General features: G+C 38.7%; 2 protein-coding genes across 5 annotated transcripts; both read right to left on the bottom strand.

Moving 5' to 3' along the window:
- Window positions 1-970: 970 nt before the first annotated feature.
- LOC141400155 (uncharacterized) lies at window positions 971-4,315 on the bottom strand. Its single transcript, XM_073979604.1, has 8 exons — window positions 3,781-4,315; window positions 3,631-3,722; window positions 3,424-3,570; window positions 2,502-2,658; window positions 2,167-2,386; window positions 1,872-1,981; window positions 1,313-1,785; window positions 971-1,244 (listed from the first exon to the last, which is right to left on the bottom strand). The coding sequence occupies exons 3-5, from the start codon at window positions 3,439-3,441 to the stop codon at window positions 2,229-2,231; spliced, it is 333 nt and encodes a 110-aa protein (XP_073835705.1). The 5' UTR covers window positions 3,442-3,570; window positions 3,631-3,722; window positions 3,781-4,315; the 3' UTR covers window positions 971-1,244; window positions 1,313-1,785; window positions 1,872-1,981; window positions 2,167-2,228.
- Window positions 4,316-11,696: 7,381 nt separating this feature from the next.
- LOC141400154 (uncharacterized) lies at window positions 11,697-20,802 on the bottom strand. 4 transcript variants are annotated; one of them, XR_012412093.1, is made up of 5 exons: window positions 20,269-20,802; window positions 19,073-20,214; window positions 14,067-14,303; window positions 13,910-14,004; window positions 11,697-11,785 (listed from the first exon to the last, which is right to left on the bottom strand). XR_012412093.1 is itself a non-coding variant. In XM_073979603.1 (4 exons), the coding sequence occupies exons 1-3, from the start codon at window positions 20,435-20,437 to the stop codon at window positions 13,919-13,921; spliced, it is 492 nt and encodes a 163-aa protein (XP_073835704.1). In that variant the 5' UTR covers window positions 20,438-20,802; the 3' UTR covers window positions 11,697-11,785; window positions 13,910-13,918. The 4 variants fall into 4 exon arrangements, 1 of the variants encoding a protein (XP_073835704.1); XR_012412091.1 differs by having other exon boundaries at window positions 19,993-20,214; XR_012412092.1 differs by having other exon boundaries at window positions 19,993-20,195.
- Window positions 20,803-22,608: the final 1,806 nt, after the last annotated feature.

Below are 22,608 nucleotides of genomic sequence, written 5' to 3'. Positions count from 1 at the left end.
CTCTTGTAGAATCTTTAAAAACTACAATTCCGGCAGGTTCTTACAAAATAAAAAACATAAACAAAAGTAAGAGCAAACTCTACTTTATGGACCCTACAGTACATGCCTCAATGATGGCAATCCTAAAGGAGAAAAACATTCATTCCTACTCTTTTACTCCTAGAGAGCAAAGACAAGTGCCACTGGTGATCCGTGGTTTATTCAATCGCACTGACGCCGATAAAATCAAACTGGAACTTGATGAACTAGTCCCCAATACGGTAGACAAGGTGACAAAGTTTAAAACGCCATATTCCATAAAAAGAAATAGCGACACTGGTTTATATGCCGTTTCTCTCCTTCCAGGAAAAAGACTCGGTGATGTTAGTCACATTAAAGAATTACAAGGTCAAACTATGTATTGGGAGAAACCCAAACGAAAAGAAAGAGACATACAATGCCACAGATGCCAAAAATGGGGCCACATAGCACGAAATTGTAATTCTGCCTTCAAATGTGTCAAATGTGATCAAGAGCATGCTCCTGGTCAATGCCAACGAGTCCGTTCAGAAGCAGCAGAAGTTTACTGCACTAATTGCAAAGAAACTGGGCATCCAGCCAATTATAAAGGATGTCCAATATATAAAAAATTCGTAGCTGCTCGTCATCAGAAAGTGGCCAAAGCTATAGAAGAAAAGAACATCGCCAAAGCAAATGTAAATAGAGCTATCAACATGTCTCAAATCTCGCCAGGGAAGACTTTCTCAAGTCTTTTCAACACACAGCATCCACAACAAAGTAAACAAAACAATCAACGCTCAAAACCCACTATAATTGAGGAGTTTTTGAAACTGGCCAACTTTTTCTTGGAGCCTGAGGAAATGACGTTGGAGCAGGAAATAAACTTATTCCTTAAACGTTATCAAACCATGTCCAAAGCTGACGCGAAAACCGAGTTTTTACGTCTATTAAATAAAGTAAAAGACAATTATGGATCATAGATATTCTCAACATCTACATTTATTAACATTTAACGTCAGATCGCTTGTCGATGCAAGTCGACAAATAGACTTACAAAACACTCTTTTGAATAACAATATAGATATCTGCTTCGTCCAGGAAACCCACCTACGAAGAAACAAAAGAATTAAAATGGCTGGCTACAATTTTGTTCCAAGCTACTTATCTGTCGGTGTTGCAGTGGTAATAAAGAGTCACTTCCAGTTTAACAGAGTCACAGTGGATGACATCGGAATTTGTACATCCTTTATCCAAATAGATTCATCATTAAATGGTATTAACAAGAAGTGGTTACTAGGATCCATTTATATACCTTGTAATTATCCCTCGCATCAAATGAAAACCGACCTTGACAAAATTATCCAATTCTGTCGAAGTTTTGATTTCTTTATCCTCGGCGGAGATCTCAATTCCAAAAATACGGTATGGGGAGACTCTTCCAACAACTCAAATGGAAATGTCCTATTAAGCTGGCTACACGATAACTCGTTGGAAGTTAGTCGTATCTGTGCCTCATCGCCATCATATCCCAATGGCCAATCCTATCTGGACCATTATCTAATAAGCCCGCAACTTATCAATGAAAATCACCAACATTACAGAGTGGAGACTTTGCCATCATTCTCTGACCACTATCCCATTAAAATGTCATTGCGATTGAATAGTTCTGGTTTCACCATCAAATCTCCAAAGTGCTTCACATCATACAAAAACACGAACTGGGATAGATTCCGAAATGAAATTGATGTTCTTTCTCAAAATCTTATCCCTCCAGTCAACAGAAATCTAGAAAATGAGGAAATAGATAACGTTATTAGAGACTTCAACAATTCCTTTTTAACAATACATGAATCAAATTCTCAAGTTCTTACCATCAAAGACGATAAATACCCGCTTTCTGAGAGGACAAAAAGACTGTACAAAATCAAACATCGCTGGCAGAAGGACCTTAAACTTATATTTCATCGTACTGGAAGCAGATCTGGAAGTGAGTACAGAATTTTATCTAAACAAATCCAACTATTAAAAGTATTAATTAAAGAATCAGTCAATATTGAGTTAGCCCAGCAATTTAATAATAGGCTGCAAAATATTAAACCTGGACCAACAGCTTTTAAGGAAGTATTCAAAATTGTGGGTAAAAATAAAGCGCCATTTTGTACTCACATTATTCAAGATGATGAAAAGATCACAAATTCAAATATGATTGCCAATAATTTTCAACACTATTATTCCTCGATATTTGTCGAAAAGTCTCCAGAAAGTCCCGTTGCCGACTTTGATACGAAGGTGACAGATTTCATGGTTTCTATTCCTCGCCATATATACTCCTTTAACGATGAATTCACGTCCTTAAACAATAGAGATCTCCACCACTTCACAAACACTGAAAATGTTAAAGATATAATTGTCAGGATTAACAACAAAAAATCAAGCGGCTTCGACGGCATTTCCAACTTCATAATTAGGAAATTTCCTGAATCCACCATCCAACTACTCACCTGTCTTTTCAACCACTGTATTAACAATGGATATTTTCCATCCGATTGGAAGACGGCCAAAATAATACCAATTAAGAAGAAGCCGAACAGCGAAGTTGTGGCAGAATTCCGTCCCATATCTCTCTTGTCCAACCTTGGCAAAATATACGAGCACGTGCTGAAAGAAAAAATTGAAAGAGAATTCGTCATTGAACCAATTTCCAATTATCAATTCGGATTCAAGAAACACCATTCAACTCAACATGCCCTGTTAAAATTCCACAGTGATATTACCAACAATCTACGAAATCAAATATGCACTGTAGCAATTTCTCTAGATATAGAAAAAGCCTTCGACTCAGTGTCTCATAATGGAATTTTATACAAGTTGGTTGATCTGGGTCTTGATCCATATATCATCAAAATAATACAAAGTTTCTTTTATAATCGAAGATTTGCGGTACAAATACAAGATGCTACATCATCGCTTGGCCAAATTAGTAGCGGGGTTCCACAAGGCAGTGTGTTAGCGCCGTTTCTATTCAATTTATATCTTTACGACTTTCCACATACTAGATTGGATTCTCAAGCCATACTATATGCTGACGATTGTTTGATATATTCACACGATGTATCGCCAACAGCAGCTTTAAACAAGGCAAATTTACATCTACTCTCCATAGACGAGTATTACAAGACTTGGGGAATAAAAATTAATGCAGCCAAAAGTACAGCTATATGCATCCGGAACGCCTCAGGAAAGTGCCCCAGATATGTAGTTCCCCTGAGTAAGAGGCTGCAATTGTCACTGCATGGTACTGATATTCCTTTTGCAACTAACATCAGGTATCTGGGTGTTAACTTTACTACTTTAATGAAGTTTAACTCGCATGCTCGTTCAACTCTTCAAAAAGCCAAACGTGTTGCTGGAAGATTTGCATACCTTTTTGGCAATAGGCATCTCCCTCAGAGCACAAAATTGCTTTTATACAAAGTGGCAATACGATCGATGCTGCTATACGGCTTTCCAATCTGGTTTACAATCTCCCCAGTGGTGGCCAAAGAAATCGAGATATTCGAACGAAAAATCCTGAGGAAGTGTACAAATCAACATTATGAAAATCCTACTAAGAAATTTTCAAATACTCACATATACAACACCGCTCGGGTACAGCCATTCTGCAACCTGGCAATCCGTCATTTAGATCATTTTATAAAAGGTCTTGCCAACCATGATAATATCTTAATGAACATAATTTACGATGCTGAAAAATATACAACATGGAACGACTCAACTTACCTCTCGCCAGTAGGTGTTATCAACGAGAATATCAACAGTGATCCTGACATAATAAATGTACCTGATTTTTACAAAAATTCCTTAGAAGGCACCCATAGGGGCTAATGTAACAATTATAAGATATTTGATTATATTTCTTATACGAGCTTTGCTCTATCGCTTTATTCTTTACTTGATGTTTGTTTGTAAACACTACACCTTAATTTGATACTTATCATATCTGTGATATCCATACATATACACATACAATATGTTCACTGTTTACAAGAAATCATATGTTTATTGTTTATATTAAGCTGTTCGACAGTGGTATCAACAGCACTCTGTTAATTTATTTTAATGTTATTTAGTTTTAGTTATTTATTTTAACAGTCTATTATGCACTGTTATCCAGACGTTAAGACCTCGAGCAAGTCTTGTTATCCATATACATATTTTTTTTACACAAATGTATACTCTTGTCATACCAGCAAGTGGCGTTCCTATCAAAAAAAAAAACTATTGTTTATAGAATAAGACTTTACAGTTCTATGTCATCATACATACCATGTTATCAATTTTATTTACATTTCAATATGTTATCGAAAAAGAAGAAGACTCAATAAAAAAAATTTTACTTGATTTCATATGCCATAACACTGCGTTTACACATACCAGTACAGTTGACTTCATGTATTGATTGTCAAAATCCCGACAACTGCAAAAACAGTTGTAATAATACGTTTACATATAATCGGATTTAACAAATCCACTGGGTTTTAAATGTCAATTCCATTGCTTATATGTCAAACAAATCCTCACAAAGAAGGTTAACCCTGCAAAAAGCTCTAATGTGTACGGAGTTTAAAATTATGAATGAAAAATCATCGATTTCTTCTTTCGTTTCTTTCTTTTTATTTTCCATTCACATATTTTGCTTTTGTTTATGTTATTTTGTTTTCAACACGTTTCAATAAAAAATTGTTAATATATATGCTTTTTATGTTTGGTTTACATTCGTCGTCGTTTCGTGATTTCGAAGGCGTTTCGTGATTTCGCGCGAAATCCAGCAAAATTTATCATGATTTCGCATACAAAATTGAAATCATCTCATTTCGTGATTTCAGTGAAATCAACATCGAAATCACAGTACACATGATATACAACCCTGTTTTGCCTAAAAAAGTACCAAAAGTTGCAACACTTTTCACGTATCACAATAAACAAGGTAGACGGTCAATTGCTGCAACAAAAAATTTTAGTATCAAAATTTGTAAACAATGTGAAAAAATATTGTTACGAATGTAACTGATAGGTTTAAGTTAGTTTAGTTTAATTTCCGTTAATTTAAAAATTTGAATTGTAACGTAAAGTTTTTATTACGCAGTTACTTTATTTAAGCAACAACAACTACCATGTAGCACTCTCTTCATCATTCTAGTCGTTACATTACCTTTTGTTATTGTTCTTTTGTTTGCTTTGCCATAGTCATGTAATTATTGTTTAGTTTGTCACCTCTTTATTTCTTTGCACTTGTTTGTTGTTGTTACGTCATTACTGTGCTTGTCGTCCAATTGTATTTCCCCATGTATGTATGTGAGTATGGTTGTTCGCTTAGTGCGAATGTGTGTCTGTGTGTTCGCTGCACAGATTCGAGGTGTTGCCATATGCTCTAGATATTTCTCGAACAGGGAGACTTTGGGATATAAATTACCGGGGAAATGGCAATGGAGGAGTAGTTGTGTTTTAAGCGTTGAACTGAACAGATCGGTTAAAGAATTGCTGCGTGCTAACCAGAGACTTGCTGTGTGCTTAGTAATTAAAGTCGGTTTTGAATAAGTGTAATAAAGTAAATAAAGCATTGTAGAAACGTAATCTAAAACGAACCCTGTTTTATTTGGTACAAATCGTACTGGGAAATAAAACAACGTCTACACGGAGATTAGTTAAATCTAATTCCGTAACAATTGGTGTCAGAAGTGGGATTGCGATCATCCTACAATGAAGTTTAAGGATCTACGAGTGGAAGACTTGAAGAAGGAGCTAAGTAAGTTGGAGTTGTGTTCTACTGGCAACAAGGCCGAACTACAAAAACGCTTGTTGGAAGAGTTCGAGCGCCGTGGAATGAACATCGATGAATATGAGTTCGACGATAAGGAGGAAGTCGAGTTACCGGCAAAGGGCGAATCCACTGTTGAGGAAGTTTCATCGGTAGCTGCCAGGGGTGACGATTTGAAATCAATGCTGGCTATGATAATGCAGGAAATGAATAAGAAAAGTGAAGAAAATTCCAAAATGATGGAGAAATTAGATGCTAAAATGGACGAAATGAAAGCAGAAAATTGCAGAATGGTTGAAGAAAATTCCAGAAAGAGTGAAGAATATTCCAGAAAATTGGAAGAGAAATTAGAAGTAAATTCTAGAACAATTAACGAGAAACTCGAGAACATCACGATGGTGATTGAAAAGAGAGTAGAGAACGTGGAGGTACAAATTAAAGAGTTGGATAAAAAGATTTTGTCTGTTGACGAGAAATTTCTGGCTCAAGATGAGAAGATTCTGGGCATAGAAAAGAAAATGTCGGAACTGGAAATTAAAGGCGGTCCAGTGAGAGCTATCCATAACGTGTTAAAAATTAAGCCTCCAGTGTTCGACGGCTCTACCTCTTTCAATGTGTTCAAATTACAGTTCGAGACAATGGCTGCTAGAGATTCTTGGAACGACAACGACAAAGCGGTATCACTCCTGATGTCATTGAAGGGTGATGCTGCTGACATATTACAGAGTATTCCCGCCGCTTCTAGGAACAACTATGGAGATATAATGGCTGCTCTTGAACGTAGGTACGGTAGTGAACACAAGCAAGAGATCTACCGAATGGAACTAAGGGGAAGAGTCCAGAAGCCAAATGAGACCTTACAAGACTTTGCGGCTGATATAGAGCGATTGGCGCAGCTGGCATATCCAGGAGAGACACATCCGTTGATGGACCGCATAAAGATTGAGACATTTGCAAGTGGTATTCGTGATCCAGAGATAAAATTTGCGACGTATGCGGCACCGATAGGAACATTTGCAGAAACCGTGTCATTTGCCCTGGGCCAAGAAACCGCGAAGATGCCGGTGAAATCTAAAGCTTACAACGTGCGGAGGCTGGAAGTTGAGGACAACAATTCCCAGACCGTTGTCGACCTGCTGAAAGATGCACTAATGCATGTGAAACGAGGGGCTCCTAGAACGAAAAAGACTTGTTATAACTGTCGGAAAACTGGACACTTGGCCCGAGAATGCAGAGTGAGACAAGCAAGGCCCAGATCCACCTCACCGCCTTCAAAAAGTAACGACCAACCGGTGGCCAAGAATCCGCAAAGAGAGACATCAGGTGAATCAGATACAGCAAGTTCTGCTAATCACGAGGCGCCGGTGGCAGAGGATGAAAACGATGGTCCCACAATTTCTATAGCCATAGTCCAGCAGAAGAATCACAACTTGACGGTTAAAGGCTTCGTCAATGGTGTATTGCGTACCTTGACATTGGACACCGGTGCAACAAAGTCCATTATTAGACCGGATTTGGTAAAAGGGAAGGTATTGCCGTTAAATGGAGTTAAATTGCGGACGGCCACAGGCGAGACTACAACGGTGCATGGAAAGGCCTACCAAAGACTGAGCATGGGTAGAAAATCGGTAAATTTCGATTTTGTAGTGGCCGATATTATGGACGAAGTTATACTTGGTGTAGACTTCATGATTGCCTTCGATATCAATCTGGACATAAAGCACCGTGTGATGACTTGGTCCAATGTGGAAATACCGATAAATGTGGGCTACAACGAGAAAAGCAAACATCGCCCAAAAGCAGAATCCGGCGAGATCGCTGTCGATGTCCGTACGCTGAAGGTGGAAGCCGCCGACAGTTGGCCCGCAGGAAAGTGGAAAAATCTCGCAACGAGGAGGAAAAAGCGAAGATGTACGTCGAGGAAAGGTCCATCGAAAAACGGCCGTACAGCAAGGAAGGGCAAGTCCGAGGAAGACCAGGTGGCACATAGGAAGGTGACCACGAAGAAAGAAGGTATAGCATCGCGATTCCTGGAGAGAAAGCAACGTCGTCCAGAAGAGCAAGAGTCCAAAGCTGACGCGGTAGAGGGTACATCTAAATCAGTTGCCACCACTACGGAACGAGAACTGCGTCTAGTCTGGAGGAACAGGCTTAAGCGGGAGGCAGTGTTACCAATGCCCATACCACAGAGAGGGAACTGTGCCTATTCGGGACGAACAGGCTTAAGCGGGAGGCAATGTTACGAATGTAACTGATAGGTTTAAGTTAGTTTAGTTTAATTTCCGTTAATTTAAAAATTTGAATTGTAACGTAAAGTTTTTATTACGCAGTTACTTCATTTAAGCAACAACAACTACCATGTAGCACTCTCTTCATCATTCTAGTCGTTACATTACCTTTTGTTATTGTTCTTTTGTTTGCTTTGCCATAGTCATGTAATTATTGTTTAGTTTGTCACCTCTTTATTTCTTTGCACTTGTTTGTTGTTGTTACGTCATTACTGTGCTTGTCGTCCAATTGTATTTCCCCATGTATGTATGTGAGTATGGTTGTTCGCTTAGTGCGAATGTGTGTCTGTGTGTTCGCTGCACAGATTCGAGGTGTTGTGTTGAGGGACGTGGCTCATAGGTGGGTAGGACGAGGGCGGAAACGGAAAGACACAGGCACCAGCCTAGTTCCGTTACCAAGTCGCCACAGTGGGGAATGGAACATTTGGACATTCGAGTGGCCGGTAAAGGAGTGGAGGAAGAGTTTAAGAAGCCTCACCATATTGAACAAATATGCGCTGGTTATATTCCGAGCGGGTTCAAATAGGTTCGAAAGTCACCACCTAAGAATTAACCTTGTTTGTGTTACAACCTCTATTTGAATCAAACAATGGAAATGAAGGCATGACATAGTTACCGGAATCAAAGCTATAGACAGCAGAAGGCGTTAGCAACTGGATCAATAATTTGGCCAAAATCCGGACTACATTAAAGATGAACGTCTATGGCTAAACAACCAAATGTTGTCCAAAGTCGAAATTCACCTGGTTGATGTTTTTTTTGCTATTGAGGAAATGCAGCTATAGGCTGACTTCCGCAAGACAAAAATATGCTTTGTTTCAGTTATGGTTCGTGCTTAATAAAAGTATTTTAGAATGTACACCGGTGCAAAGTCTACAGTTTTCTTCTTGATGCCTATTTCGAGTGTATTCTGAGTTGCAAGTGCGCAACAGCAATAATTTGGGATGCTACACAGGCGAAGCAACTGACGTTTCGGAAGTTAGCATACCATGTAATGACCAAGGAGAGACCCACAGGGATAGTAATTTTTGTTTGCACTTTTGACCAATATCAACAACTTACATGGCGCTGATTTTGACGGACGGACGCCCAGTTCGACTTAGTTCGTCGGTATATTCATGTTGGTCAGTAGCCAATGTTTCGATGTGGTATAATCTTTGAACTAATACTAACTTGTAATACACATCCACGTAATGGTGTTGCGCAGAAAGACATCCTAACAGGGAAGATAACAGGTTTGGTATTCGGGTACATGGAACATGCGTCTTATACAGACACGGTGGACTCTGGCAAAAGAAAGGGCCAGAACTATTTGGCATATATCGGGCAATTATGACTTTAATGTTAGTTTCTAGGATGGAAAGTAGATGGCATTGGTACCGGCTATGTGATTGGGGGCAGGATGCAATGCAAATATAATTGCCCCGTGATACCAAAAAAACAATTGCATGGATAGGTAGAGTCTATGTGTGTAGGATACTGGGATCTACGGTAAGAAATATTATTGGACAAGGCCGCGTTAGGAAATGTCCCACTTGATTTTGCCTCCAATCCAGGTTTGTTCGTGGTTGGTGGTCTTTCCAGATTGCGATGTTTTGGGATGAACACTATTTGAATTATACTCTGGGCAGATGTTGGGCCTGCCACTGTTCATATTTTTTTAGAATAGTGTAGGAACGTAAGATCTACTCCATGAGATGACGTATTCATTGTAGCGTCCCAAAGGAAAACTGAAGGAGAGTGGTGCTAGCCTGGAGTTAAAAAGGGCGCTTGTAATTTGTATGACAAAAGGTATTTAGACGATTAAGGGCTTGATTGTGTTACCTGTGAGGGCTATTAAGACTTCGATTGTTTGGGTGGCTGCCCAATTGCCTCCAAGGTTAGCATCGCGGCAGACGTTTTCATGTGTAGCAACTGGGCCTCTTGGTAGGGCAGCTAAATTTTGTTGGGTAAAAAGCCATATTATGGCAAAATTTCTCCAAAATGTGCCCATGCTTTAGCACTCCGACCGAACGTTTTGGTATGAAGTGGCCCAATATGGTTGGTTAAAGCAGTCGATGTCGACAAATTGTTCCCAAAATATTTAATTTTAAGCGATGCCTCTTGGTATTTTGTAGATGGCCATGCTAATGGTGGTTTAATTGCATGGACTTGTTTTTTTGCGTTTAATGCACCGGCTTTTGACTAAGGGGCCGTTTTATTCATGGCCCGTGACAATTGTATTTTGTCGGAGTGTGAGCAATTCTATTTTTTTGGTTGACTCCAGAGGATTTTGTTGAATTGATTGGGTTTTTGTTTTTTTTATGGGGAAGAAATTTCCAAAACGTGTTGATACCTTCAGTGCCAAGTGAAGGTATGAGATCAGCTGTTTTGTGGAACTCGTTTGGTTGACAAGTCAGGGCTGGAAAAGTGTAATCGTATGTTCAGGGTTGTATTTAAGAGTGTACAGTAAGAGAGTTTTACGCTCGTTAAAGGAGCGTAAAATGAATATTTTTCAAGGCCAGACGTACAATGAACCTGACCGTTGTTCAAGCATGGGTATTTTGTTGGTAGTAGAGAGACAAGTTTAAGGGTACCGGAGAACAACTGTAGGCTAATGAAATGATTGGTGGATGAACATATTATGAGAGCCATGACGTTTATTTCTGATGTGAATGGTATTAGAATGATCAAAAGTGTTTCAGCGATAAAGAGTGTCTCACACACAGTGTATTTTTTTTAAGTAAAATAAAGCTCAAAGTTCAGACTTTATAATTTGAAAATTTATAACCGAAGTTTTTTCGGATTATAAAAGAAAGGATATAAGTGATAAAAAAATTAAGTTAATTGCTTTGTCTCCTTGAACAATAATTGCCGATAAATAAGTTTTAATAAAAAACTGCTGAAATTCAAAAATTCTTTTTGCTGAAATTTGGTACAATACTGGTCAAATGTAAGTTTGTGAGTGTGTGTGTTTTAACAAAAAAGTGGTAGTAATGGTTTTCTTTATTATAGTGCTCTTTGATTTCCAATTAACTTGGCTATTTTGAAAATCGTACGTGGTGTTTTGCAAAAGTGGTCGGCGACGTGTCGTAATATTTACGTAAGGCGCATTTGCCATTTAGCCACCGACACCGGATCAGCCTGTACAGTAGTTCTGGAATTTTTGTAGGACTTCGTTAGTGAAGACTCAAATCGCCATCCAATTCCCACTTGACATCCAACTCTGTGGAACTCGTGTGGAAACAGAGCAAAAATCAAGCTAAGTTATAGCATACGCTAAGGAGCTGCCAAAATTTCAATTTTGTGTTTGTCTGTGTGTGTCGTAGTTAGTTTTAGTAATAAGTTTTTTTAGATCTATTTCTAATACAATATTTGAATATATATTTTTTTTAAATTGTTAGGGATCTATTCTTGGCAAACCACCAAGGTATTAGTCCGGTAGGGATTCCTGCTAGAAAGAGCTCAATCTAGGTAGGGGTTTCTGATCTTTAAGGACAATAGTTGTACCAAAGATAATACCCTGAGGCTAGATCCTAATAGCATTTTCACTTTTGATAATTTTTTCTATTTTTTTTTTGTTTTCCATTTTAAGTAAAACGTAACAAGGGTTAATTTAATAGTTTTTTTTATTATATTTATTAGTTTTTTTTACAAGTTAAAATTTTTTTATTGTATTTAAGGAATAATTTTATAGAAGCTGAAAAGAGAAGAGAAAAAAAGATTTAAAATATTAATTAGTTTTTTTATCATAATTTTAATTATGTGTTTTATATAATATGTAATAAATGTTAAGTTGTTAAATGAATATGTTGTGCTAAGATTATTTGGAGGGAAGGGGAAGAAGGATAAGGGGGATATGTTGGGAATGTAAAAGGTTATAATTGTTGGTGGTGTTTCAAATGGGGTTCCTGGTGACCCAGGAGCGTACGGATGGGAGGGTAATGAAGGGGGCCGGTATCCCGGAGTCCCCGAATCAAGTGTTGGTTACTTAATCCCATTGTCAGTGTTGTTAGTCCCTGTATGTATCCGTTGAGTTTACTTGTTGTGCCCTCAGGTGACATAGGGTTGAGAAACCACGACCCATACCAGAATAGCCAGGGCGGTCACGGTGTGAAGGGGGTAACACAACAGTAATGGCGCCCAAAAAAAAATATATCCAGAGCCTTAATCAGTATGTGATTTTGGCAATATAATAGAAAATTAGAAGTTTTTGTAATAACCGTCATTATGATCAGAATTATGACGAGATAACATGAAACCTGATCTTATAAGGTATCTTATAATTGTTTTGTTCATGTTAATTACAAAAGCTACTATAAATTATGATCCAGTGAGAGAAATCGAGACCCATTTATACATAATGAGACTGTTGCTCGATTTCTGTCCATGAAACAGTAAAATGAAGCCCAAATAGTTTTTAGTTTTGGATGTTCGTTGATATTTGTGTATGTATGTAGTATAGAATGGGAATGAATAACCAACGCTTAGCCACCAACAAAACGATATATCCTCAGAAAACTTATTCTTTGAAACCTTCCTCAATGTTTATTGTGTAGAGTGTGTATACATTTGGCTATATTGTGTATCCAATCATACCAATTTCTCCTATATTACACCAAATTAAATTGCTTTTGATCATTTTAAATCGATATACATTATCCATTCATTTGGCTATACAGTTTTGAAAACCATTTTGAATCAGGTCAATTAGAATTGTTATTTCTCTTTACCAACAAGATGCAACTTGACCGGTCTCCCCCAGGCACGTCTGGGGCAGGAAAAAACTTAGCTCAAAAACCAAGTTTGTCCGGTCCTTTTAATGCAGCATCAGGACATTCTGCAGAGGAAAATCGATCATCCGTAAATAGCCCAAAGTTTGATTTTTCACATCCACCACCATCTTTTTCCACAGCATCACAACGACAGAAAAGTAGTCCAGAGAAGTATGCTTCAATGGTAACTGCCTTAATAAAAGATGCTAATAATGAATATAGGTCTCAGTTGGAAGAAAAGATGGAAAAGAAAATCGAAAAGAGTATTCAGGTAGGATTTGAAAAGATCATGAGGGAATTGAACAGGCTAAATATTGGAAATAGACAACCGGAATCAGATTTGGAGAATTCTAGTTTAGGTTCCCCTAGACTAGATGGTTTAGTGGGGGATAAAGACAACATTAACGGAGCCCCAACCAAATCCAAGTCGAAGTCTGAGAATAAAGCTCAGAAGAAGTTGGACTTTGGTATACCCACTCAGGAAAATACCCATCCAGTACCAAATTTTCTCCCCGATTATACCAATAGCCACCGTATCGTGGTAGACAAATGGAATCTATGTTTCGATGGGAAATCAGATGGTTTAGATGTAGAAGATTTTGTATTTAGAATTGAGCATCTTCAGCGTATGTATGGGTGTCCATGGAGTGAGGTCATTAGGGACTTTCAACTTCTTCTGAAGGGAGATGCCAAAGAGTGGTTTTGGGTGTTAATTGGAACCCATCAAATTAATCATTGGACAGATCTTAAAGAAGCTCTAATCCAGCAATATAGATCCAGCCGAAGTGAATATGAATACCTTCGTGATCTGGAAGAGAGGAAACAGCGAAATGGGGAATCTATAGATGAGTATTTTCACTCAATGAAAAAACTAAGAGCCAAGTTAAGAACCCCACTTCCCGAACCAGAAATGATCAGAATAGTTAAGAGGAATTTAAGGCCAGACCTGTCCCACATAATTTATTCCATGAAGATATATACCATTGACCAGTTAAGAGATGAGTGTAAAGAACTGGAGAGAAACTACTTAAAGAAGGAAAAATACTCACTTCCGCCAGCTAGACCTCCACAGCCAACTCGTCGTCAGTATCCAGTCCATGAGGCTTATCTAGAACCTCCTCCTGATGATCCCATAGATGAAGACCTATTGGTAGTAGAAGAAGTGCATCAGAAAAGGTATAATGAAAGGAAGCAAATAGTACTTACATGTTGAAACTGTCAAGCTTCCGGGCACACATTTATTGAATGCCCAGTTCCACAACGGGCCTTGTTCTGCTACCGATGCGGCTGTCCAGGAGTGACTTGTCCCACATGCCAGAAGTGCCTGGGAAATGGCCGGAAGAGTGTGTCGAAATCGGGAGAGGCACGCTCTGCTCCACCTCCCGAACAGTAACCGATGTTTCAGGATCAGGTTCCATCGACTCAGGAAGTGAGGTGAAGATACTGAAAAGAAATAAGGAAACAAGTAAACAGGTTGTTAGGAGGGTAATACCAGTTAATAAATTAAGTTATGAGGAAAGGCTGGAGAACTATAAGAGAGTTAGGAGCAGGATTTTTAGGAGTGAAAATAGTGGTATAGAAAATGAGGATATTCCGATCGGTGAGAAGGTTGAGTATAGGCATGAAAAGGAAGATAAAGTGAATAAAGAAAAAGCCAATAGTATGGGGAAAGTTCAAGAAAAATTAGGAGAGATAGTCAATAAGATAGATGAAGGTACAATTGTTTGTAGGAATAATGGTAAATTAAATAGAATTAGGAAAGTTAGAAATAAGTTCAGAAATAAGAAGCAATTGTGTAATCTAGTTAAGCGTTCAGTTTTAAGTTGTTCCACTGTAATGTTAGATTCCTTAGATAATAGAGCGTATGTTAATTTCTTGATAGGTGGTATAAATTTGAAAGGCCTTCTAGATTCGGGAGCTTCGGTCAGTATATTGGGAAAGGATTGTGACCATGTAGTGAACCAGTTACAGACGAAAGTGGAACCTTTCTGTACCTCTATAGGGACAGCTGGAGGAAACCACTTTTCGGTTGTTGGGAAAATAAAAGTTTTCATAAAATATGAAGACATGGAGAAAGATATGGTTTTCTATCTGTGCCCCGATTTGGTCCAAACGGCTTATTTAGGAGTTGACTTTTTCAAAGCTTTTCAGCTGGCTCCCAGAATATTTGGAATAGATGAGATAAGTCAGGAGGTACTAGAAGAATTCCCACCATTGTTAACCGAAAATTCAGAACATGAGCTATCAGATGGAATGCGCCAGAAACTAAAACAGGTGAAAGGGTTATTTAAGTCTTATGAAGAGCATGGGTTAGGTAGAACTAACTTAGAGAAACACACCATAGAGCTGGTGGATGGTGCCCAGCCGGTGAAGGAGCGGTACTACCCCGTGTCCCCAGCAGTTCAAGAGCTTATATATGCCGAAGTAGATGAAATGTTGAGGTTAGGGGTAATCGAGGAGTGTTCAAGCCCATGGAGCAATAGATCGACTTTAGTTAGGAAACCGGGAAAAAATCGTCTATGCCTGGATGCGAGGAAATTGAATGAGAGGACCATAAAAGACGCATACCCCATCCAGAATATTGAGGGTATCTTGAGCCGACTTGAGGACACCTACTTCATTAGTAGTGTGGACCTCAAGTTCGCATTCTGGCAAATAGAATTAGACCCGAAATCCAGACCCTACACCGCATTCACAGTACCTGGACGGCCTCTTTACCAGTACGTGGTGATGCCGTTCGGGCTGTGCAATGCGGCACAAAGGCTTTGTAGGCTCATGGATAGGGTAATACCAGAGGAACTCAAGACAAATGTCTTTGTCTATTTAGACGACTTACTGGTCATTTCTTCCGATTTCGAGTCCCACATGAAGCTCTTAGCAAAGGTAGCCGAATGCTTGAAGCAGGCTAATCTAACTATAGGCTTGAAAAAGTCAAAGTTTTGCCACAAAGAACTCCATTATTTAGGTTTCATAGTTGGAGGCGGAATAATGAGGCCAGATCCTGCAAAGGTTGAAGCCATCCGTAAGATTCCACTGCCTAAGAACGTAAGGGAAGTACGAAGTTTCATAGGAGTTGCCGGTTGGTACCGGCGATTCATCAAAAACTTCTCCGAATTGACGGCACCGCTTACAAATCTCATTAAAAAGGACAGGAAGTTTGTTATAAATAACGAGGCTCAAGAAGCATTCAACAAAATCAAACATGCCCTAACACATGCCCCAGTATTAGTTCACCCGGACTTCAAAAAACGATTTTACATCCAGTGTGATGCGTCCAATGTGGGCATAGGAGCCGTGTTGTTCCAAAAGGACAGTGAGGGGAACGAAAGGCCTATAGCATTCTTCTCTCAGAAGCTAAATAGTGCTCAGATGAACTATAACGTTACTGAGAAAGAATGCTTGGCGGCGATAATGGCAGTAAAGCGCTTCAGGCCGTACGTGGAGCTGATGCCATTTACAATCATCACCGACCACGCGAGCCTGAAGTGGCTGATGTCTCTTCGGGACCTCAATGGCAGACTGGCGAGGTGGGCACTCCAGCTACAAATGTTTGACTTTCAAATAGAACACAAAAAGGGGTCTGAAAACATCGTCGCGGACACCTTTTCCAGAGCCGTAGAGGAAATCTTAATGCCAGAAGATATAGTGGGATTTGAGACTATAGAATTTGAATCTGATGAATATTTAGATCTGATAAAAACTATAGAAAACAATCGAGACAAATTTCCAGACGTTAAAATCGAAAACGGCATGGTTTTTAAACGCACTACGTCCTGTGCTGATATGGAATTGGAAGAGTTCGAATGGAAGCTATGGATTCCAGACAGCTTGACGAACACACTCATACAAATGGCTCACGAACCTGAGGATAAATCACACGGAGGTATTAGAAAAACCTTAGGACACTTACGCCTCAAATATTATTGGCCAAATATGGCTGTTCAGGTCCGTAATTTTATCCGAAACTGTAACACCTGTAAAGAGTGTAAGAGTTCTAATCAGCACCTTATGCCGGAGATAGGAAACGAAGTTATTACCGACCGCCCATTTCAAAAACTTTACGTAGATTTTTTGGGTAAATATCCACGATCGGGTAAAGGTAATGCCTACGTTTTGGTTGTGGTAGACCATCTTACCAAATTAGTATTTTTGAAGCCTATGAAGGAAGCAACCAGCAACAATGTCATTAAGTTTTTGGTAGAACATGTTTTCCAGCAGTTTGGGGTCACCGAAACTGTACATACGGACAACGGCAAGCAGTTTGTGTCCAAAGATTTTCAGAAGATGATGAATGCTTATAAGATAGACCACTTAAAGACAGCTTTTTACTCGCCCCAATCAAACGCTGCCGAAAGGGTGAATCAGAGTGTCCTTAATGCCATCAGGTCCTATTTGGACAATGACCATACGAACTGGGATATAAATTTGTCCAAAATTGAAAAGGCATTGAGGACTTCAGTCCATACAGCTATTGGGGTGACACCATTTTTTGCCCTATTTGGACATAATATGTTCACTTGTGGACAGGACTACAAGCTGGCTAGAAAGCTAAAGGCATTGAGCGATGGGGAACTGATGCTACTAGATAAAAACGATAGAATCAGTATTATTAGAGACTTAGTAAAGAATAATTTGCATAGTGCGTATGAGAGAAGTGCTCTCAGGTACAACAGAAGAGCCAGAGTAGTACGTTTCACACCTGGCCAAGAAGTCTACAAAAGGAATTTTGTGCTTAGTAAGTTCCAAGATAATCGAAATGCTAAGTTCTGTAAGAAATTTACTAAGTGTAGAGTCGCAGAGGTTCTTGGCAATAATATGTACCGTCTAGAGTCCTTGAAAGGTGACCCTCTTGGAGTATATCACTCAAAAGACATAAAACAATAAAGGCGTAATAAGGCATGTAATCGAGTTCTTACTCAATAGTGCAATATGTTTTTTACTAGGTGCAATATTAGAGTAAGGTAGTGTCTCGGTCTTGATTTATTTTATATATGAATTATTTGCCTTATAATATGCGTCCAATGTTATATGTCTCATCTGTGATATAGGTTTACGTATATAGGGTAAGAACATCTGTGATATTTACCATCTTTTCTTTACTCGAAGTAGCAAAGTAATATACGAACAAGTTGCGGTCTTAAGTCTTTAGTTTATTGCCCGGCTAACTCGGTCGTACATGATACAAATGTCCACTCAAATGAGAAATAAATGGTGGGTGTAGCCTACGTTGGGCGCGTTAAAAACAAGTAAATGACAGAGATCAAAGTTGTTACTCAATTTCTAGATAGGGAAGATAGAGGTTATTTTGGAACTTATTATTTTAATAAGCTCAAAATAGCCATATTATTCTCATGATGACCTTGGACGTTCTTGCAAATACCGTAATCATTGATAATATGAATATCCTTACTAAGGATTAGATTTAGTTTAGTGAATTAATTAACTGTGATATTAGTTAATAGATTTGTAAATCTACCGGTGTAGAGTACAGTGAAGACGTCGGGACTTTATGACGATAGAAGGAAAATAAAGAAAATTGTTATTAAATGATAGTGTTACTTCCAGTTGAAGATACGTTAATGAAATTGTTTGCGAAATCCGCTGTTGCCCTATCGGGCTATCGTTTTTTATATGTTCCTGGTCTAGAGACGGGGAATGTCTAAAAAAAAAAAAAATAATAATAAAAGAAAAAATAATGGAACTAATTTTATTAGTCAATCCTATATCGAGGAAAATCCGTCATGGATTGGTGTTAAAATGTAAAAAAAATACGGTTTGGAACAGTACAAGGTGTAAAATTTAGGAATTGAGTATAAAGAGAACATGTATTTTATTGATACTAACGATTTGACGAACCAACAAATCGATCCCTCACACTGGTGTTTCAGCGGTGAACCTTGAAACGCCAGAGTTTTGTTGAGGGACGTGGCTCATAGGTGGGTAGGACGAGGGCGGAAACGGAAAGACACAGGCACCAGCCTAGTTCCGTTACCAAGTCGCCACAGTGGGGAATGGAACATTTGGACATTCGAGTGGCCGGTAAAGGAGTGGAGGAAGAGTTTAAGAAGCCTCACCATATTGAACAAATATGCGCTGGTTATATTCCGAGCGGGTTCAAATAGGTTCGAAAGTCACCACCTAAGAATTAACCTTGTTTGTGTTACAACCTCTATTTGAATCAAACAATGGAAATGAAGGCATGACATAGTTACCGGAATCAAAGCTATAGACAGCAGAAGGCGTTAGCAACTGGATCAATAATTTGGCCAAAATCCGGACTACATTAAAGATGAACGTCTATGGCTAAACAACCAAATGTTGTCCAAAGTCGAAATTCACCTGGTTGATGTTTTTTTTTGCTATTGAGGAAATGCAGCTATAGGCTGACTTCCGCAAGACAAAAATATGCTTTGTTTCAGTTATGGTTCGTGCTTAATAAAAGTATTTTAGAATGTACACCGGTGCAAAGTCTACAGTTTTCTTCTTGATGCCTATTTCGAGTGTATTCTGAGTTGCAAGTGCGCAACAGCAATAATTTGGGATGCTACACAGGCGAAGCAACTGACGTTTCGGAAGTTAGCATACCATGTAATGACCAAGGAGAGACCCACAGGGATAGTAATTTTTGTTTGCACTTTTGACCAATATCAACAACTTACATGGCGCTGATTTTGACGGACGGACGCCCAGTTCGACTTAGTTCGTCGGTATATTCATGTTGGTCAGTAGCCAATGTTTCGATGTGGTATAATCTTTGAACTAATACTAACTTGTAATACACATCCACGTAATGGTGTTGCGCAGAAAGACATCCTAACAGGGAAGATAACAGGTTTGGTATTCGGGTACATGGAACATGCGTCTTATACAGACACGGTGGACTCTGGCAAAAGAAAGGGCCAGAACTATTTGGCATATATCGGGCAATTATGACTTTAATGTTAGTTTCTAGGATGGAAAGTAGATGGCATTGGTACCGGCTATGTGATTGGGGGCAGGATGCAATGCAAATATAATTGCCCCGTGATACCAAAAAAACAATTGCATGGATAGGTAGAGTCTATGTGTGTAGGATACTGGGATCTACGGTAAGAAATATTATTGGACAAGGCCGCGTTAGGAAATGTCCCACTTGATTTTGCCTCCAATCCAGGTTTGTTCGTGGTTGGTGGTCTTTCCAGATTGCGATGTTTTGGGATGAACACTATTTGAATTATACTCTGGGCAGATGTTGGGCCTGCCACTGTTCATATTTTTTTAGAATAGTGTAGGAACGTAAGATCTACTCCATGAGATGACGTATTCATTGTAGCGTCCCCAAAGAGTGGTGCTAGCCTGGAGTTAAAAAGGGCGCCTGTAATTTGTATGACAAAAGGTATTTAGACGATTAAGGGCTTGATTGTGTTACCTGTGAGGGCTATTAAGACTTCGATTGTTTGGGTGGCTGCCCAATTGCCTCCAAGGTTAGCATCGCGGCAGACGTTTTCATGTGTAGCAACTGGGCCTCTTGGTAGGGCAGCTAAATTTTGTTGGGTAAAAAGCCATATTATGGCAAAATTTCTCCAAAATGTGCCCATGCTTTAGCACTCCGACCGAACGTTTTGGTATGAAGTGGCCCAATATGGTTGGTTAAAGCAGTCGATGTCGACAAATTGTTCCCAAAATATTTAATTTTAAGCGATGCCTCTTGGTATTTTGTAGATGGCCATGCTAATGGTGGTTTAATTACATGGACTTGTTTTTTTGCGTTTAATGCACCGGCTTTTGACTAAGGGGCCGTTTTATTCATGGCCCGTGACAATTGTATTTTGTCGGAGTGTGAGCAATTCTATTTTTTTGGTTGACTCCAGAGGATTTTGTTGAATTGATTGGGTTTTTGTTTTTTTTTATGGGGAAGAAATTTCCAAAACGTGTTGATACCTTCAGTGCCAAGTGAAGGTATGAGATCAGCTGTTTTGTGGAACTCGTTTGGTTGACAAGTCAGGGCTGGAAAAGTGTAATCGTATGTTCAGGGTTGTATTTAAGAGTGTACAGTAAGAGAGTTTTACGCTCGTTAAAGGAGCGTAAAATGAATATTTTTCAAGGCCAGACGTACAATGAACCTGACCGTTGTTCAAGCATGGGTATTTTGTTGGTAGTAGAGAGACAAGTTTAAGGGTACCGGAGAACAACTGTAGGCTAATGAAATGATTGGTGGATGAACATATTATGAGAGCCATGACGTTTATTTCTGATGTGAATGGTATTAGAATGATCAAAAGTGTTTCAGCGATAAAGAGTGTCTCACACACAGTGTATTTTTTTTAAGTAAAATAAAGCTCAAAGTTCAGACTTTATAATTTGAAAATTTATAACCGAAGTTTTTTCGGATTATAAAAGAAAGGATATAAGTGATAAAAAAATTAAGTTAATTGCTTTGTCTCCTTGAACAATAATTGCCGATAAATAAGTTTTAATAAAAAACTGCTGAAATTCAAAAATTCTTTTTGCTGAAATTTGGTACAATACTGGTCAAATGTAAGTTTGTGCGTGTGTGTGTTTTAACAAAAAAGTGGTAGTAATGGTTTTCTTTATTATCGTGCTCTTTGATTTCCAATTAACTTGGCTATTTTGAAAATCGTACGTGGTGTTTTGCAAAAGTGGTCGGCGACGTGTCGTAATATTTACGTAAGGCGCATTTGCCATTTAGCCACCGACACCGGATCAGCCTGTACAGTAGTTCTGGAATTTTTGTGGGACTTCGTTAGTGAAGACTCAAATCGCCATCCAATTCCCACTTGACATCCAACTCTGTGGAACTCGTGTGGAAACAGAGCAAAAATCAAGATAAGTTATAGCATACGCTAAGGAGCTGCCAAAATTTCAATTTTGTGTTTGTCTGTGTGTGTCGTAGTTAGTTTTAGTAATAAGTTTTTTTAGATCTATTTCTAATACAATATTTGAATATATATTTTTTTTAAATTGTTAGGGATCTATTCTTGGCAAACCACCAAGGTATTAGTCCGGTAGGGATTCCTGCTAGAAAGAGCTCAATCTAGGTAGGGGTTTCTAATCTTTAAGGACAATAGTTGTACCAAAGATAATACCCTGAGGCTAGATCCTAATAGTATTTTCACTTTTGATAATTTTTTCTATTTTTTTTGTTTTCCATTTTAAGTAAAACGTAACAAGGGTTAATTTAATAGTTTTTTTTTTATTATATTTATTAGTTTTTTTTACAAGTTAAAATTTTTTTATTGTATTTAAGGAATAATTTTATAGAAGCTGAAAAGAGAAGAGAAAAAAAGATTTAAAATATTAATTAGTTTTTTTATCATAATTTTAATTATGTGTTTTATATAATATGTAATAAATGTTAAGTTGTTAAATGAATATGTTGTGCTAAGATTATTTGGAGGGAAGGGGAAGAAGGATAAGGGGGATATGTTGGGAATGTAAAAGGTTATAATTGTTGGTGGTGTTTCAAATGGGGTTCCTGGTGACCCAGGAGCGTACGGATGGGAGGGTAATGAAGGGGGCCGGTATCCCGGAGTCCCCGAATCAAGTGTTGGTTACTTAATCCCATTGTCAGTGTTGTTAGTCCCTGTATGTATCCGTTGAGTTTACTTGTTGTGCCCTCAGGTGACATAGGGTTGAGAAACCACGACCCATACCAGAATAGCCAGGGCGGTCACGGTGTGAAGGGGGTAACACAACAGTTGCCATATGCTCTAGATATTTCTCGAACAGGGAGACTTTGGGATATAAA

Source organism: Musca autumnalis, unplaced genomic scaffold (genome assembly GCF_047663935.1).
Source record: "Musca autumnalis isolate F117 unplaced genomic scaffold, ASM4766393v1 scaffold_3, whole genome shotgun sequence".
Lineage (NCBI taxonomy): Eukaryota > Metazoa > Arthropoda > Insecta > Diptera > Muscidae > Musca > Musca autumnalis.
The sequence above is the reverse complement of the archived record's forward strand: the minus strand, read 5'-3'. Positions and strand labels throughout refer to the sequence as shown.